The 16828-nt window shown below is 37.7% G+C and overlaps 2 protein-coding genes across 3 annotated transcripts; one reads left to right on the forward strand and one right to left on the reverse strand.

Moving 5' to 3' along the window:
- Nucleotides 1–3: 3 nt before the first annotated feature.
- Nucleotides 4–2771, reverse strand: LOC119992914. The gene is made up of 2 exons (XM_038839747.1): nucleotides 2582–2771; nucleotides 4–726 (listed from the first exon to the last, which is right to left on the reverse strand). Exons 1-2 carry the CDS (start codon nucleotides 2754–2756, stop codon nucleotides 122–124), a joined length of 780 nt encoding a protein of 259 aa, XP_038695675.1. The 5' UTR covers nucleotides 2757–2771; the 3' UTR covers nucleotides 4–121.
- Nucleotides 2772–5457: 2686 nt separating this feature from the next.
- Nucleotides 5458–15126, forward strand: LOC119993367 (F-box/LRR-repeat protein 15-like). Of its 2 annotated transcripts, XM_038840486.1 has the most exons (17): nucleotides 5462–6408; nucleotides 7075–7333; nucleotides 7423–7555; nucleotides 9551–9650; nucleotides 9734–9931; nucleotides 10004–10274; nucleotides 10388–10486; nucleotides 10594–10682; nucleotides 10833–10932; nucleotides 11025–11195; nucleotides 11895–12047; nucleotides 12162–12322; nucleotides 12422–12620; nucleotides 13459–13925; nucleotides 14004–14067; nucleotides 14501–14587; nucleotides 14795–15126. In XM_038840486.1, exons 1-17 carry the CDS (start codon nucleotides 5990–5992, stop codon nucleotides 14873–14875), a joined length of 3051 nt encoding a protein of 1016 aa, XP_038696414.1. In that variant the 5' UTR covers nucleotides 5462–5989; the 3' UTR covers nucleotides 14876–15126. The 2 variants fall into 2 exon arrangements, with proteins under 2 accessions (XP_038696416.1, XP_038696414.1); XM_038840488.1 differs by lacking the exons at nucleotides 14501–14587; nucleotides 14795–15126 and adding an exon at nucleotides 14249–14489 and having other exon boundaries at nucleotides 5458–6408.
- Nucleotides 15127–16828: the final 1702 nt, after the last annotated feature.

The raw sequence follows: 16828 nt of genomic DNA on the forward strand, positions 1-16828 counted from the left end.
TCATTCAATTATGAACCGAATGGCATAAAAACAATTTTAATATCAGATTACAACAACCAATGACCAAATGAATTGATGTGATACAAGAAAAAAAAACAGTTTAATTTCACAGAAGACATGATCATAAACCAAAGGCATATACCCCTGCCATCAATGCTGTAGCAGCAAGTGACCATAGACTAAATGGCTGAGGCCAATTACTAGCACCACTGCACTCATCGTTGGCACCACTAAAGCACCCGGGCCTTGAAATCTTAGCCACACCTCCCTCAAAAGCAAAGCTACTGTTACGCTTGCCGTTGCTGAATAACACGCACCAGAAATAGGGACCCCCACCATCAGAACCACTCGCCGCAGCTCCTACTTCAGTGTGATTCTTATCGTAAAGAATTTCTAAGCCCTTGTTGTTTTCCATCAAGATATCAGAGAATGCATTAGCTGGAGTAACATATTTGGACTGGCAGCCGAGCAAACGACCAGTGATTGGAGAGAGACTTGAAGCTAGAATACCACAGTTTGGGGCAAAAGTTTCAGCAAATTCAGATTCAGATGGCTTCTTGGCCTCCACCGCACCGCAATCACCTTGATATGCTTTTATGTATTGCAAAGCTAGACAGGCCAGGCCTGGGTTGTCATAGAGGGATGATGATTTGTGTGCAGTTCTGTTGTCATTAAGAGCAGCCACCAATTGATCCGCAGGGTTATTGGTTACTTTTACCACAGCTTCTATTCAATAGGTAATAAAGGGGGAGAGAGGTGTTCATTAGAGGTCAAGCAAGACAAAGTAAGAAAGCAGTATGCACATGAAGCATGCTTAAGAACATAAAATAGTGTTTCATACCTTCATCCTATTACAATGGAATCACCGAGGAAGCAATGCAAGATTCAAGTCAGAAAAGATAAAATAAATGTAGAATATCAACATTTTGGCTCTGCTGACATCCTATATCATGGATATTCTGGTAACAGTTTCTTTATGACGATATATATGTTCCAGAGAGCCAGCAGCAGGAAGCCAAAGAGTATGACATAAGCACTGTCTGTAAAATTCATTATTATTATTATCACCCAACCTTAATGAATCTGTTACTTCCAAAGATCAGGAAGAACAACAGAAAAGCAACCAATTTGTCTTCAACGAGGACCCAAAATCATAAGAACTTGATGTTAGCTACTCTCCCACTCTGGAAATGCACTATTCATAAGATACTCCCTTCCTGTGCCACGATTTTACTGTTAAGTGGAAATACAAATCATGTACGAGTTTGTCGTGCCGCAGACAGTATAACCATGATTCAACTGGAATCTGAGGAGGAAGGGTGACTTGTTGAACATATCAGTGACATAAGAGTGAAGTGAGCCTATATGACTCAAAAGCATATCGAAAGCTTCCTGTGAATCTTGTCCGCTTAAACCCCTTTTTAGCTAGCCCATTTGAGTTCCTATTGAAAGCTAAGTGATTCAGAATGAACTATAGTCCGTGCATCATAAAAGGGAATGGTCAGCTGGACATGAACACCCAAACTGATTCTTACAAACCTGATAATACCAATTTTCAAGGACTAATTTGAAACCATATAGCCCTGTCTTGACTATCAACCCGTTGGGAAGGGGCAGAAAATGTAGGAAGTGGCCATCCATCTACTCGTTAGACAAATATTTTCTTAGTCTATGATGTGGTCCAGTTTTCCTGATTGGCATACATACCCCCTTTCTTTCTTCTAAAAAAGAAATTTGTTCGTCTTAAGCAGTAGTAGGTAAGAGAAATCAACATAACCTTCTTCCTTTTATTATTTTATCCAGAACATCAATACAGAAATTCCCCAATTAGTATGATATAATTTTCTCTTCTTTAGCATAAAATCAAATAATTCCCAGTTCACAATGAATTATTTCTAAAATCTTAGCTCTAGGCGAGAGAGAGAAGTTCATCTTTCTGTCAAAAATATTATACCATCAAAAAATGACCAATGCCCAATTTACAAAACCAACAGTACACAGATAAATAGAAATGGGATCCTATTTTTGAAATGGAACTTAATTGGTTAGTTGTCAAAACATTTATTGCTCCAACAGGTACTCACAAAAAGGAAAGGAAATATTAATGCATCAAAATGATTCTCCCTTCCCTTAAGCAAAGTCTAAAAAATTTCCAACTCCCTCTCTTTCATTTTGAGTAAGAAGTAATTGAACAAAGCATGAGCACTACAACCGTATCAACAATCAGAAGAAAATGAAAACAGAAACAAAATACAGAAGATCAGATCACTAATTTGTCAACAGCAAGAAGATCATCAAAGAGATCAACAGACACAAGAATTTGAATTACATCCCGAGATCTAGTCTCCATCATGTCATACAATCGCGGTCGCCTACTTCAGTCAAACAAAAATGGAATCAAACTAAGTACATTTGGTAAAGCAGATCAAGCATCTACTAACTACAGATAGTTATTTACAAATCTGTAACATTTCACATTCTTTAACAAACATGGATCATATATCCAAGCAATGGAATGATTGAACTTCTACTTTGAGTAAAATGAATGCATAAATGAAGTGAAAAGATGGAGAAGCCTTACTTGGAGAAATGGCAGAAGCAGAGAGAAAGAGGAGAGGAACTACAAGGAACCACGAAGCCTTTAGCATTGCCATTGTTGCTGGTCTGTACAGACACAGAGATTTCAGTTGAATCGGAGATGATTCAGATTTCAGAGGGAATCGAGTCAGTAGTATGTCTGCTTCAGTTGGGTTCATTTACTAGTCTGTCTACGATCTGGTCAATAATTGCTGACATGCCACCAACCGGGTACTCGGTTCGGGTTCAAGCCCTGTTCGTGGGTGCACAATTCAATTACAGTTATATCCTTGTAGCAGGGCCAGAGATTATTCCAGTGGATATATTGGGTCTCTGGGCTTGTAACTTGGAGAAATATGGGCTACTAATGGGCCTGAAAGTTCAGTGGATGCAGCCCTAAATCAAGTGCGATAGGCCCACAATGATTCCTTCCTTTTAAGTCCACCCAAGTATTTGGAAATTTGCGTGGGAGGAAAAACGTGGTCAACTGTCGGCCATTGATCCTCATTTACAATTAAATGTTGGAAAGCCATTGATGTCTCACAGGATCTCTCCATGTCTTTCCAATACAGTAGATTGGAAGAATGGGGAGGCCCCACCTGTCACCTGATAGTGAATCCGGTGACCGTGACTATAATCATTCTTAATTATCGCAGTACTGTAATTAAGGAGACAAAATGGTTTCCCCTCATTTGAAAGAAAAAAGTGTGTAAATCACAAGAATTGGTACTGCTGTACAATCTTTGAAAATTGAAATAATTTAGTTAGTTGAGCGTGAAAACGATCGGTTACGGGTTTTTTTCTGATTTTTTTACATAAATTTAATCAATCAATTGATTCTTTCGGTTTTTTGGTTATCAATCGGTTTTTTTGGGTCAATTCTTTAAAGAAACATGTATTTTTTTATGAAAACTGACCGATCGATTCGATTTTTAACAGCGTTGCATTTAGTGCAATAAAAATTTGAAATTTTTTTATATAATGGGACGTTTTTTGTTACCCATAAACTTTTGGGTGTTTGAATTACTCGAACTTAAGTCACTCAATCTGAATGATTCAATTATAGCAAACTCATTCATTCATAAATTTAAATAATTTGACTTATAGGAGGGATTTATTTTAAATTTTTTGAATTTGAAAATATATGTGTAAAAAAATTACTTTATACAACACTAAAGTTCCTCCCCCTTTTCTTACATTCATATGTTTTTAGCAAGTTATTTACATCTGTAAATCTTCAAATTGGACTCATGTAAAATGGCATTTACACAAAGTTAATTATGTATTATAGCACCCGACTTGAGGCGGGACCACAAATCTCTGTTGGGTCAAGTTTATATAGTGTTGGGCAATGTGAAGTACAAAATAATAAGTCAAACTTCGAAACTAGTAACAATTGATTTTTCTATAACTCAAATTAATATGAACTGAAATTGGTATTGGTGCACGATTATATGTACAATTTTAATTTTAAATAAACCCTAAACGATGTGATGTGACATTATTTACGGTTGTTATAATTTGTTTTTTTTTTTTCTTTCCAAATACTAAAATTGGATGGATTTTATCTCTACCAACTTTAATTAAATCCTTGGTTTGAACTTTAATAACATGAGTATCTATCTATCTATAAAGAGGATATCAAATTGAAAGAAAATTCCGCACAAAAGCAAATTTAAAACAGAAAATGTAGTGTGTAAGAGGGACAAGGACATCACATGAACCAATTTTACTTTGCTGAAAAATGGACATCTTTTTGCGCAATCAATTGCAAATCAAATAATAGATTTTGAGTTATACACACATACATACGACCGAACCAACGCTAAATTCATGTCCCCCCTCATTGTGGCAATTGTGGTTGAATTTTAGCAATCAAACACAACAATATTTTATCATTTGGGTCCAGATCATAAAAACACTAACGAGACATTTTGTTTCTAATCCAATGAGTGTGAGAGTGAGCGTGAGCGTGAGGCGAGTGTGAGATGAATATTACCGTGTTTGGTACGAAATAAAGATTGAGCACGAGTGTTATAATTTTAATTGTACAATTTTCATATTACCTAATTCTTTGCACATAAAAATAAGAATAGAATAGATTAATTTAATTGTTGTGATTACTTTTTAATAAGGGGTAGAATAATCTTTTGAATATCAAAACTCGTTTTTCCCATTCAAACCTCATCACTAACAAACCCTATTAAATTCACTTGAATCTGAGTACACCCCAATTATTCAGTATTATTTGATTTGTCACCTATATCTTAGTACACCCCAAATCCTTTCTTTGTTGTAGAGACGCAAGACAAAGAGGGAGAGGGAATAAAAGTGGGAAAGGAACTCCGACAAGACCCAACTCTACCTCCAAATAGCGGCTCCGACAAGTTAGATGGTCACATAAGTCTTGATTTCTATTGTGGATGGTACCCACGCATACCCATTCCCGGATACGCGGTACATCTTGTTGCCAATGTGGAAGATTAGCAAGCATTGGCCATTTCTCACGAGTAGGATGACCTAATACCTTCAATATCTCGTCAAGCTAGAAATAATGGCCTGACTTTTGCTTCTGCCCCTTGGAATAGTGGCTTCAAAGTCAAAAGCTCAGCAAATATACAACGAATAGTCCACATATCAACAACACTTTGTGTGGTGCTTTGCTTCAAGCAGCAACTCAGGCGCCATGATAACAGATCGTGACAACAACCCCATTATCAGACAATGGCTTCAAGGGAATAAAAGGGGAAGGGGGAAGGAGGGAATGAGAAGGGGAAAGGTGCGTTGGGGTGTTTGCAGACTAAAGGTTGGGGTTGGGGTTGGGGTGTGTTGCTACTAAATTTGTTGTGTTTTTAGGGGTGTAGATGAGAAAAAGTGAGGTGCAAATAATTTCCACCGTCTGTTTATCCGGATAACATGAACTGATGCTAAAGAAAACTCTTTAAACGCTGTCGTGTCGAGTTGGTTTTTGATGGATCCGTAAATTTATTTCCGTAAAAAGGAAAAATGAGAAAGTTCTTTCTTTCTTTCCATATAAGAAGGAATTTCTAGGAATTTATGACCATCAATATTTAGCGCCGATCTTCATTTGGAAGCTGCAACAAACATCCTCAATAACAAGATCCGATCCGCTTCGTTCAAATATTCCACTTGCCCCCCATCTCTCTATAAAAACCCCTGTTTTTTCTGTGAAATATCTGTATATTCGTGGCTATGCAGATCGATTCTTCTATTTGTGTGAAATAAACCGGAATTCTGAAGCCGATCGGTGGTTACGATTCTGGGGTTTCGCAGGAGTTGAGTTATTGTCGTCAATTTAGCTCAATAATTAGGCTTTTGTGTGTTTTGGCCGGAAATGCAGGAGATCGGGAGATAAAGATTACGGAAAGGTCTAATATTTGTCTGGAATTGTATGAAGATTTGGTGCCTCCTATGCTTCAGGGAAGAAGAAGAGGAGGTGTTGGAAGCAGATTGTGAAGACAAGGTAGTGGCAGTAATGGAGGAGAATGAGGGCATTTTTGGAATTGACGGAATAGCCGAGGATAATATTAGAAATGACGAGGAGAATGAAAACCCTTCAGCGTTAAGCAGTCCGGCAAGCGTTTCCCGCAACGGCAGCGATGAGGACCCGCCAAGTTTAGGGCTTTCACTAGGTGTGCGTGTCACTTGTGTGGATAAGCTTTCGAATATGCACGGTGGTGCGAATTTAGACGAGGCTGTGACGGCCTTCCCCTGCTCGCGACGGGCAGAGGGGGAAAGTAGTAGCAGCTCCGCGGCTGTGGCTGCAGGCGATTCTCAGCATAAGCGGGCCAAAGTTCACTATGGGTCTCAGTGAGTTCTTACTCTCTAAACATGGCATTTGTTTAATTTTGGCAGAGTTGAGTTTCAGTGGTGTTGGACATTGCTTGGTTGTTTTTTTTGGCTGATTTACAATGGTTAGAATCATTGTTATAACCTTAAAATGACGGGGGTCTATGCTCAAAAGAATTTCAGGTGTATTCGTTAGTTATTTTTTTTGTAGAATAAAATTAGGGCTGAAATGCCTAATTCTCTCCATTTTTTATGAGGAATTTACAATTGACCCTCCTTTAGAAATATGCAAATTACAACTAGAACCAAACCCATAATATTTTGCAGTGCATTCATTCCACGGTATTCATTTATGCCTTGAGCTGGTAGAATTGTAATTGGAATATTGTTACTGGTTGACTGTGTCTTCTTTTCGTCTTTAGTATACAAAATCTTTCACCTTACAGGATAATGCCAGCACGAACTCAAGAATAGTTTTGCTTGTGTAATAAGTGTTAAATGTTTGGTTTCCTTTTAGAGTAATCTTGAAAAATGCTGATTCACGCCTTATGTCTGGTTAAGTAATACTTGCGATGGTGAAACGATGAGAAAAATTTGTTGCATATGACATGGAATTTGGTTGTGCTGTATTATTTTGATTACTTAACCCTAATAATGACGACTGTTACTTATTTTTATTTTTTGTAGTGATTGGCTTTATGCGACTCCAATAGCTTTGGATGCTCGAAATTCCTTTTCATCAGGACATGGAGACTACAGTGGCGGCGGTAAATCATCTGTTACTTATACGAATGAGATTGTTTATCACAATTTCATGCTGAACAACGGTGTTGATGGCAACTCCTTTGGCTCTAGTGGTGGTAGAGATGATGGAAGTGAGAGCGAGACTTCTAAATCAGAAGATTCAGAAGTTCCTATGGATCTTACAGATGACCTTCTGCATATGGTATATGCGTCCGTTATGGTTGCTCATGGAGCTATTCATCACGACTTACTTTTATTAGTATCTATTCTCATTTTCTTTCTACTTTGCAGGTTCTCTCCTTCTTGGACCACGTTAATCTTTGTCGAGCTTCCATGGTTTGTAGGCAGTGGCGTGCTGCTAGTGCTCATGAAGATTTTTGGAGATGCTTGAATTTTGAGAATCGAAACATATCTATGGAACAATGTGAGTTTTGTTTTATACAATCTTGCAAAGGGCGTCCTCTTCCTCTCTATTTAATATTTTTTTTGGTTGTTTTAACCTCGAAATATCATATTTGTGAGATCGATGGTATTGTTTGTGACATTTGGAGATGACCTTCATTTGATTCTTTGCTCATCTCCAGCTTCCTGCTCTCTCATCCCTTATTGTCAGTGGCACATTTGTCGGCTTCAATTGGTTTTGTATTTAATGTCATATCACCAAATGAATAACTAATTTCACTTGAAATGCCGTGTAAAAATTAAAATTGGATATGTGAGAACTTTAAAACAATGTGCTGTTGTACAATAGATAACTTGGCATGTGTATGAAAAGTCAGTATGAAGGATTATTGCGTACCTTAGTAAAACGTTGGGATGGTGAACTGCACTTTTTGGTCGTTCTTTTGATAATTTAATTGCTTAGTAGAGTATCTCAAAATTTTAAGAATTGTGTGGCTGCGTCTATGATGCACATGTACTGTTGATTAGTTGGTGAGCACTACCATTGGCTTCAGAAGGTTAACCAGAGTGAACAACTGACATGTTTACATATTATATTTTTTTGCTTTTCCTTGAAAATTATTGCAATCGTTTTTTATGTTATTATTTTCAGGAAACATGCAACAAGACTGCCTGATGTTTGGTCTTGTTACACTTACATAAAGACCCCTCTTTTATGTATTATTTTTATCTCTTGTGGAGGGTGTCTGTGCAACAAAATAAAACTTCAGTGGGCCTGAATGGATGTTAACCTTATTTTTCTTGGTGGGGGCTAGTTGCACTCCACATTTTCCCATTGGCACCCCAAAAACTCTAGTCTCAAAACACCCTAAAAACTCTAGTCTGTTTCGTCTCCCTCTCTGTTTCATTCCTTCCTCCTTTTCTTTCTTCTCCCTCTCTGTTTTGTCTCTATTACCGTTGACGAAGGATCACCGACGAGAACATCCACAGTTAACGCCGGCTACTCCGCCTCATGCTGCTCTGCCTTCTGGCAGCTTCGTTGTAAGCCATGGCAGCTTCTTAGGCTCTCTGATCTCGGCAACCCAGTAACAAAAGAACCCAACCATAGCATAAAGAGCAGATCTTTCACCCGTCAGATTCAAGGATGGTTCTCTTCTTAGGCTCGTTGATCTCAGCAACCCATTTGCCCCAAGTTCTTTGCCGAACACCTTGATACTCGCAAAAGGCATTCTGAGGGGCACCTTTGGCTCGTGCCGGACCTTTCTTCCATGGCTTCAATGGAGAAACTCTACTCTTCTCCATAGTGAGTGTGTAAGTGGAGTTGGGAGTGCAAAAGCATGTCATGGCAGTGCAAATTATACTAAAAAAACTTTCCTCAGTCCCCTTGATTCATACTGCCATAGTCATATGCCATGGGGTGTCTTTGGTTTTTTCTTGAAAAAACATGAAAATGGGTGTATTCAGAATTAGGTGAATTTTTAATGGGTTTTTCTAGTAATGGGGTGTAAATGGGAAAATGTGGAGTGCAACTAGCCCCCTCCATTTTTCTTATGTGTCTTTTGCTAACTTGAGAACAATCTTCATGCGGAGCAATGCTATCTTTTTCTATTTAAATTTATTGTTTCTACTCTCATTTACCTCTCTTCTGGAGTCTTAGATCTTAGTTTAATTTTAATGAAACAGAGATTCTAACACTCATGGCAACTTGTAGCTGCTAGGGCCTAGGTGATTAGGAAGCCTCTTAATTTGACTCTGAAGCATTATTGTGATGGTCAGTGGTTTACCCTTCTTGCATAAATACTCAAATGATTGAGCCATTGCCATCTTCTGTCAAGATAAATACCTAGTAGCAATGAGAAAATTTGATTAACTATCTGAGATCTGTGGAATCATTTCAATATTTTGGTCATCCCCCCCTAAATTACTTATAAGATATTTAATTTCTTTCTTTTCTTATGGTTTGCCCCTAAAATTACTTATAAGATATTAAATTTCTTTCTTTTCTTATGGTTTGCAGTTGAGGACATGTGTCGACGCTACCCTAATGCCACTGAAGTGAATATGTTTGGTACGCCTACAAATCAAATTCTTGCTATGCAAGCAGTTTCTTCATTGAGGTACCTGTGCCTTCCCTCCCTTAGTATTATTTACTGTAAGAAAGATGCTTTACTGCCACTAATACTCTCCTCGTGGTTCTCAGAAATCTTGAGGCTTTGACTTTGGGAAGAGGACAACTTGGGGAGACTTTTTTCCAAGCGTTGGCTGAGTGTAATATGTTGAAGAGTTTGAATGTTATTGATGCTACTCCCGGAACTGGTATTCAGGAAATACATATAAACCATGATAGGTTGCGTCATCTTGAACTAACAAAGTGCCGCGTGATGCGAATAAGCATCAGGTGAAGTCATATTGCCCCTTTTTCCAGAACCTTTAAACAATGATTTCTATGCTAAAATATTATTTTTTGCAGGTGCCCACAACTTGAAACTTTGTCTTTGAAAAGGAGTAACATGGCTCAAGCTATGCTGAATTGCCCTCTATTGCATCTGCTGGATATAGGCTCTTGCCATAAGCTTTCAGATGCAGCAATCCGCTCTGCTGCGATATCTTGTCCTTTATTAGAGTTGCTAGACATGTCAAATTGTTCAAGTGTTAGTGATGAAACACTACGTGAAATAGCTGTTACTTGTACAAATCTTCATGTTCTTGATGCATCATACTGCCCAAACATATCGCTTGAGGTCAGTTGTTGTAGATTCTGGCCATTTTGTTGTTCTTTTCAAAATGTCTTTGGTTGGTCAGTTGGTCTTTCTCATCCTCTAACTTGACATGGGCCCTACTGTTTTCTTTGAAGTCTGTAAGACTGCCAATGCTAACTGTTCTTAAGCTCCATAGCTGTGAAGGCATCACTTCGGCTTCTATGGCTGCGATATCTCATAGTTATATGCTGGAGGTTTGAACTCTTGGCTACCTTTTTTTATCAGGAGCCTGTGTGGCAGCGCAGTCCTTTATAAGTTTATGTATTTCATCCATGCAAATTTGATCATATGATCGTTGCAGGTTTTGGAGCTGGATAATTGCAGCTTATTGACTTCAGTATCACTGGATCTTCCCCTCTTGCGAAACATAAGATTAGTATATTGTCGCAAGTATGCTTTTCTTCTCCATCTCTCTCCCCTCCCGCCCCGCGGCTGGGGTTACTAACCCGAAAGGCATTTCAAAGCCTTCCTTTCGGTGGGAATACTGTCAAATATTTGTCTTGTTTCCCTCCCAATAATGTTTAATATGATTCCATGTAGATTTGCCGATTTGAATTTACGAACCACCATGCTGTCATCCATAATGGTTTCCAACTGTCAGTCACTTAATCGTATCAATATTACTTCAAATTCTCTAGAGGTATGTCTTTAACTAAGTTATCTCTCCGCTATCATTTCCTTGATTTTGTATTGGAGTATGAGTACTGAAAGGGTAGTTTTATGGGCTTGCAGAAATTGGCATTGCAGAAGCAAGAGAACCTAACAACACTGGCATTGCAATGCCAATGTCTGCAAGAAGTGGACCTCACAGGTTGTGAATCTTTGACAAATTCTATCTGTGATGTTTTGAGTGATGGTGGTGGATGCCCCTTGCTGAAGTCCCTGGTTCTTGATAATTGTGAGGTTTGTGAAGTGGTTGTGTTTCATTTTTTAAAAAAATTGTGAAACTTATAATTGAACATTCTGGTATTTTGGCTGGATGACGTTAGTGCTCTCTTTAGCTTCCCTTTGGCACTTTTGGAACAGACACAATCTATGTCTTCTGTTTTGACCTCAAATTGCTGATTTATCATGCGCGACGGCAGTGTATGTTAATGCCAACAATTTTGATGATACTTTTTTTTTGCCCTTTATCAAGTGTCATCAAATGTGTGGACATTCCTTAGGGCATGAAATACCATAAAAATCAGGCGTGAGAAAGTGGTTGAAAGTTGCCAATTTGTTGTTTTTGGTGTTGTCAAATTGCATTTACTCCATGTTAAAGGAAATAGAGGATTAGGAAGGTCTAAGAAAATGGATTTCGCTTCAGAATTTGTACTTGAGTAGCAATTATGTGGTCTGCTTTCACTGATGCAGTAGTTGTGGTTTGTTAAAATTATGTAGTCTACCACAACTTGGATCATTGTCTGCCCTTTCAAAATTTCTGAAACTCTGTGTGATGTCATGCTTCTGGGCATCTGTTTTATGCGTAGATTTGTGAGTAATTTCAGATACTGGTAAGTTTACTGTAGGTGTTATTTCTACTATTGCTTCTTGTTTTTTATTCTAATACTGGGTATATCCTTGTAAGTTCCTACTGACTGAGGATCTTACTGTGTCCAGAGCTTGACGACAGTGGAATTCTGCAGCACTTCTCTTGTCAGTCTTTCATTAGTTGGTTGCCGTGGCATTACTGCTCTTGAACTCACTTGTCCAAGTCTTGAGAAAGTGTGTTTGGATGGATGTGATCATCTTGAAAGAGCATCATTTTGTCCTGTCAGTGAGATTGATATCATTGTTGCTTATTCCTTGTTACGTAGAATTAGTTTCATTTTTCTTGCAATTGAGATGCAAATATGAACACTACACCTACTTTTTCTCAATTTTTAGGTTGCTCTTCGGTCACTCAATCTGGGAATATGTCCGAAATTAAATGAACTCCGTATTCAAGCTCCGGATATGGTGTTACTTGAGTTGAAAGGATGTGGTGTTCTAACTGAAGCATCTATTGATTGTCCTCTCTTAACATCTCTGGACGCTTCCTTTTGCAGGTTTGTTGTTTTTACGCATCTCTTTACTGACTCTTCTCTCACTGTTGTTCCTTTTTTGTGCTGCCAATTTTTGACATTTTTTGTTAATTTTATATGCAGCCAACTCAAGGATGACTGCTTGTCTGCAACAGCTGCATCATGCCGACTGATTGAGTCATTAATACTGATGTCGTGCCCTTCTGTTGGTTCTGATGGACTCTACTCTCTGTGTTTGCTTCCGCATTTGACCATGCTTGATTTGTCATATACATTTTTGATGAGTCTGCAGCCAGTTTTTGAGTCTTGCTTGCTTCTCAAGGTATTTTTTGAACTCCCAGATGTATCCATGCTTCTTCTGTGGGAAAGTAGCATGCTGTTAATACGTAACACTTTGTGCATATAAGTTGACAAGCCACTTGAGAATTTTCAATTTCCTTGTGATTTTTTGTATTGCTGGCTATTTTATCAGCGTGATTTTCAAATGTTTGTTGTGGCCTTGTTTTGGTTGGAGAGAAGCATTAATATATAGAAGTTTTTAATGTGATAGTGTCATACTGTCATCTTGTTTAGAAACTTGAAATTTCTTTTAGGAATGACATTGATTTCTTATGTTGGACATGTCTAATCTATCTCATGAAGAGAGATACAAACATCAGTATTAGTTTATGGAGTACATTAAGAGTATGGGTGTTTGTGGCTGGTTCATTCATCATTTTTAATGTGGTTCTTCAAGTGTAAAGGCAGAAAGGAGAGGGAAAAATACGCGTTCTTTATTCTCTTCCTTAATGCTAAGTTAAGAAGAAATTGTAACGGGATACATTATGGTAAGGGTCTAGAAGATTCTCCATCTGTTGAATTGATTGTTTAAATGAAAAATATGCATTCTTCTCTTCCTGAATGCTAAGTTAAGAAGAAATTGTAACGGGAAACACATTATGGTAAGGGTCTAGAAGATTCTCCATCTGTTGAATTGATTGTTTAAATGAAAGAGCTAATTCCATTATAAGTGCACAGATGCTTTGCAAATTTTATTGTAATGTCTTTGCAAAATGCTTACTGCATTGTACTATGCTTTAGTTTTTCAAAATCGTTCCAATTATTTATTTTAAGACCGCCTTTATATGGTTTCCCTATGATTGTACCCTCTCTTCGTCAAGGTATTAAAATTACAAGCATGCAAGTATCTACTGAATTCGTCGTTGGAGCCTCTATACAACGAAGGTGCTCTACCAGCTCTGCAGGAGTTAGATTTATCTTATGGGACTCTCGGTCAGTCTGCCATAGAGGATCTTCTCGCTTGCTGTACACATCTCACTCATGTGAGCTTGAACGGCTGTGTGAATATGCATGATCTTGACTGGGGCTGCAACAGGGGTCAACTTTCCACCCTGCCTGGTGCATATATCCCTTCTTCCTTGTTTTCTCAGGATGATATGCATGATTCAGTTGACCAGCCCAACCGTTTACTTCAGAACTTAAACTGCGTTGGTTGTCCAAATATTAGAAAAGTTATCATTCCACCCGAGGCACGCTGTTCCCATTTGTCATCGCTAAACCTTTCTCTATCCGCCAATTTGAAGGAAGTGGATGTCGCTTGTTTTACTTTGTGCTTTCTTAACTTGAGGTATGCCTCTTTCTGGTTGAGGTTATTTTTTCAATTTTATTCCTTATCTGTTTGAATCTTAAATTTTGTGTTATTCAGCAATTGTTGCTCTTTGGAGATTCTGAAGCTTCAGTGTCCAAGATTGACCAGTCTCTTTCTTCAGGTATTTTGTCAATACTTGATCCTGATTTTCTTTAATTCTGATTTCTGGCAAAATATATTGGGTGTTTCATTTTAGAAGATCCTTTCTATTTGCTATAGCTAGATGCTTAAGTTTTGTCTAGATGTGTAGTATAAAGCTTAGTGTCAGCGTGGGATTTATTTCATATTCATATCCGTAGCAGGTTTCACACCATTTGTGATATCAAGGCGGACTGGGAGGTTCACTTCTTCACTAATTTGGCATTTAACATTTTAACTTACTTTATGAGGATCTATAACGACACCAGCTCCCAGCGGAAATAAAAGAAAAAAAGTGACATAAGAAACATGCCCAAGTTTTTGTTACAAAATAATTAGTTCCTGGAAGGAGTCAATATAATTATACCGTTAACAAGCTTTCTAATGTCATTTCCTTGTATTTTGTATTGGGCTAGTCGTGTAACATCAATGAAGAAGCGGTTGAAGCTGCCATAATACACTGTAGCATGCTGGAAACTCTTGACATCCGCTTTTGTCCAAAGGTTAGCAAAGTTCTCTCTCGATCATGTACTTTGTTGTCTACCAAGTATTAAAATGAGTTGTAACCTCGTATCTCAGATGTATAATCCCTATATGTTAAAGCTCGTTGGGTTTGTATTTTTTATTTTCGAATTTCGCATTTTGTGTTCATAAATTGCTTGGCCAGTTATACTGATCGTTATATAAATTTCATTGTTGGCTACCGACAGATATGCTCGATAAGCATGGGAAGATTACGCGCAGCATGTCCAAGTTTAAAGCGCATCTTCAGCAGCCTATTACCCGCGTAATGTGACTTACGATCTGTTAACTATTCGTGCTTGGCCTTTCGGTCTCTTTCTCTTTTCATCCATCTGTATTGTATATGTAGTTGAGACATTTTTCTTTAAATGGTTGTCAGGTACACAGGTACTTGATGCGGCTATGCCCTCTTGTAAGAGTAGAATAAACTTGTTATAAGCCAATTTCTACTTGTTTGTTCATTCCAGAACCAATTTTACTTGGAGAGTGAAATCATAGTAGTAGTAGTTCCCTTCAATAATTGGTTGAACCCTCCTATTCTTGTAGATATATATCATCCTTTCTCTTCGAATCATCACTGTAGTTAACGTGGTTCACCCAATTAATATAGGTTACGTCTAAGAGAGTCGTCGTTATTTTCACTATTGTTTTTCCAAAATGATAGCCCTTAGGATAACAGGGATATGTCACAATATCGAAACTGTCCCTCCATGATCGCTTGGAAACCAAAAATTTCGTCCGAAAATCCTCGAGGTCCATGATCAGGCTCCACACAACCTATCAAATCTCACCATTTATGTGGGGAGTAGAACATGATTGCAAACCATATTTAAGTAAAATTCATACAAACATGAGAGATAAATCAGGGAGAGAGATGAATATTGTGATTGTGATTGAAGTTATAGGTATATTGGCTGTGTTTAGGCATTTAGACTTAGGTTGTCTATTCAACTAAATCACCTCACTCCTAAGAACATAATTATTCCTCCCATCATTGCTAGCAACTCTTCCACCTAATTTCATGTACGGAATCTCTACACATATGAACAGAAGAATCATCCTAACTTACATACTTAATTCCAACCACATCTTGTTAATTAATTGTATCACAGAAAACTTTATTAAACGAGATATATATATATATATCCTATGCGGACCATTTTATAAGTGTGTGAATAAGTAAAATGACAAATGCAGCATATTGCTTTGAGTCACATGTTCCAAAACGGTGAAAAACATAGATCCGTATTTTAGACATATATTTTAAGTCCACAATTCATATATATATATAGTTAATGAACCGACCACCCACTATGAACTAAATTAAATATAGTTAGTTTTGGCTTTGTTTCTAAGTTTTCAATCATATGGGTGGTGTTTAATTTTGACTAATATGTACAAAGTGGGATTATTTTAAGTGGCATGCTCGTCACGTACTAGTTATATATATAGTTTTTCAATACATATATATATAGGCCATGATTGGGGTCTCTACTACAATGAACCTTCATAGAGTTCACTTTTATAATTGTTCATGGTGTTTTAAGAATATTGTTTGTACTCTAGCTCTAGCATGGGTGAACCCATATTTGGGAATTGGAATGAAGTGCTTATAATAATATAGTTCAAGCGTCATTGCTTCTAATTAAGCTATATATATATATATATACACCCTATCATCATCATTCACATCTATATATTAGCCCATCACCATTGACTAACTTCACTACCATTGATTACGTGTCGGTTTAGGTGAAGATAGTTACTTGTTTGAAATTCGTCAAGGTGAAGATTTGTAATTTTTTTGACTCAATTCTACAGTTTTCTAGTCTTTTTCTGATGTTGGTGGTGGTGGTGTTTGTCTACAGCAACTGTCCGGACAGGACGAAGAGTTGTCTGGACAAGTTGTTCCAAAAACACTTCCAAAGGCATCCGTCCGGACAGTTACTCGAGCTGTCTGAACACCTATCGCAGATCTGTATGACTCGGCTGTTTTAAATAGGTTTTTGCAAGGATTTTTATCTTAACTTTGTATTCCAACTTTGAGAGCAACTCCTAGTGAGAGAAATACACCTTTGTGAGTGAGAGAGAGTTTGATATTGTTGTATTATGGAATTTCTCCATTTGGTTTTTTTCTTCAACATAGTGCAAATGATTTCTACCGCCCGTGAAAATAGGCTTTATGCCTAACCATGTAAATCTCGTGTCTCTTTACTTCTTAC

This window comes from Tripterygium wilfordii, chromosome 23 (assembly GCF_013401445.1).
Source record: "Tripterygium wilfordii isolate XIE 37 chromosome 23, ASM1340144v1, whole genome shotgun sequence".
In the NCBI taxonomy this organism is placed as follows: Eukaryota; Viridiplantae; Streptophyta; class Magnoliopsida; order Celastrales; family Celastraceae; genus Tripterygium; species Tripterygium wilfordii.

Bases quoted from the DNA above. Each gene is read 5' to 3' on its own strand.
- LOC119992914 (XM_038839747.1), bottom strand. From the start codon at position 2,756: ATGAACCCAACTGAAGCAGACATACTACTGACTCGATTCCCTCTGAAA. The intron at 727-2,581 runs GTAAGGCTTCTC...CCTATTGAATAG, and splicing joins TGCTTCTGCCATTTCTCCAA to AAGCTGTGGTAAAAGTAACC.
- LOC119993367 (XM_038840486.1), top strand. From the start codon at position 5,990: ATGAAGATTTGGTGCCTCCTATGCTTCAGGGAAGAAGAAGAGGAGGTG. The intron at 9,651-9,733 runs GTACCTGTGCCT...CGTGGTTCTCAG, and splicing joins CAAGCAGTTTCTTCATTGAG to AAATCTTGAGGCTTTGACTT. The intron at 14,068-14,500 runs GTATTTTGTCAA...GTATTGGGCTAG, and splicing joins TGACCAGTCTCTTTCTTCAG to TCGTGTAACATCAATGAAGA.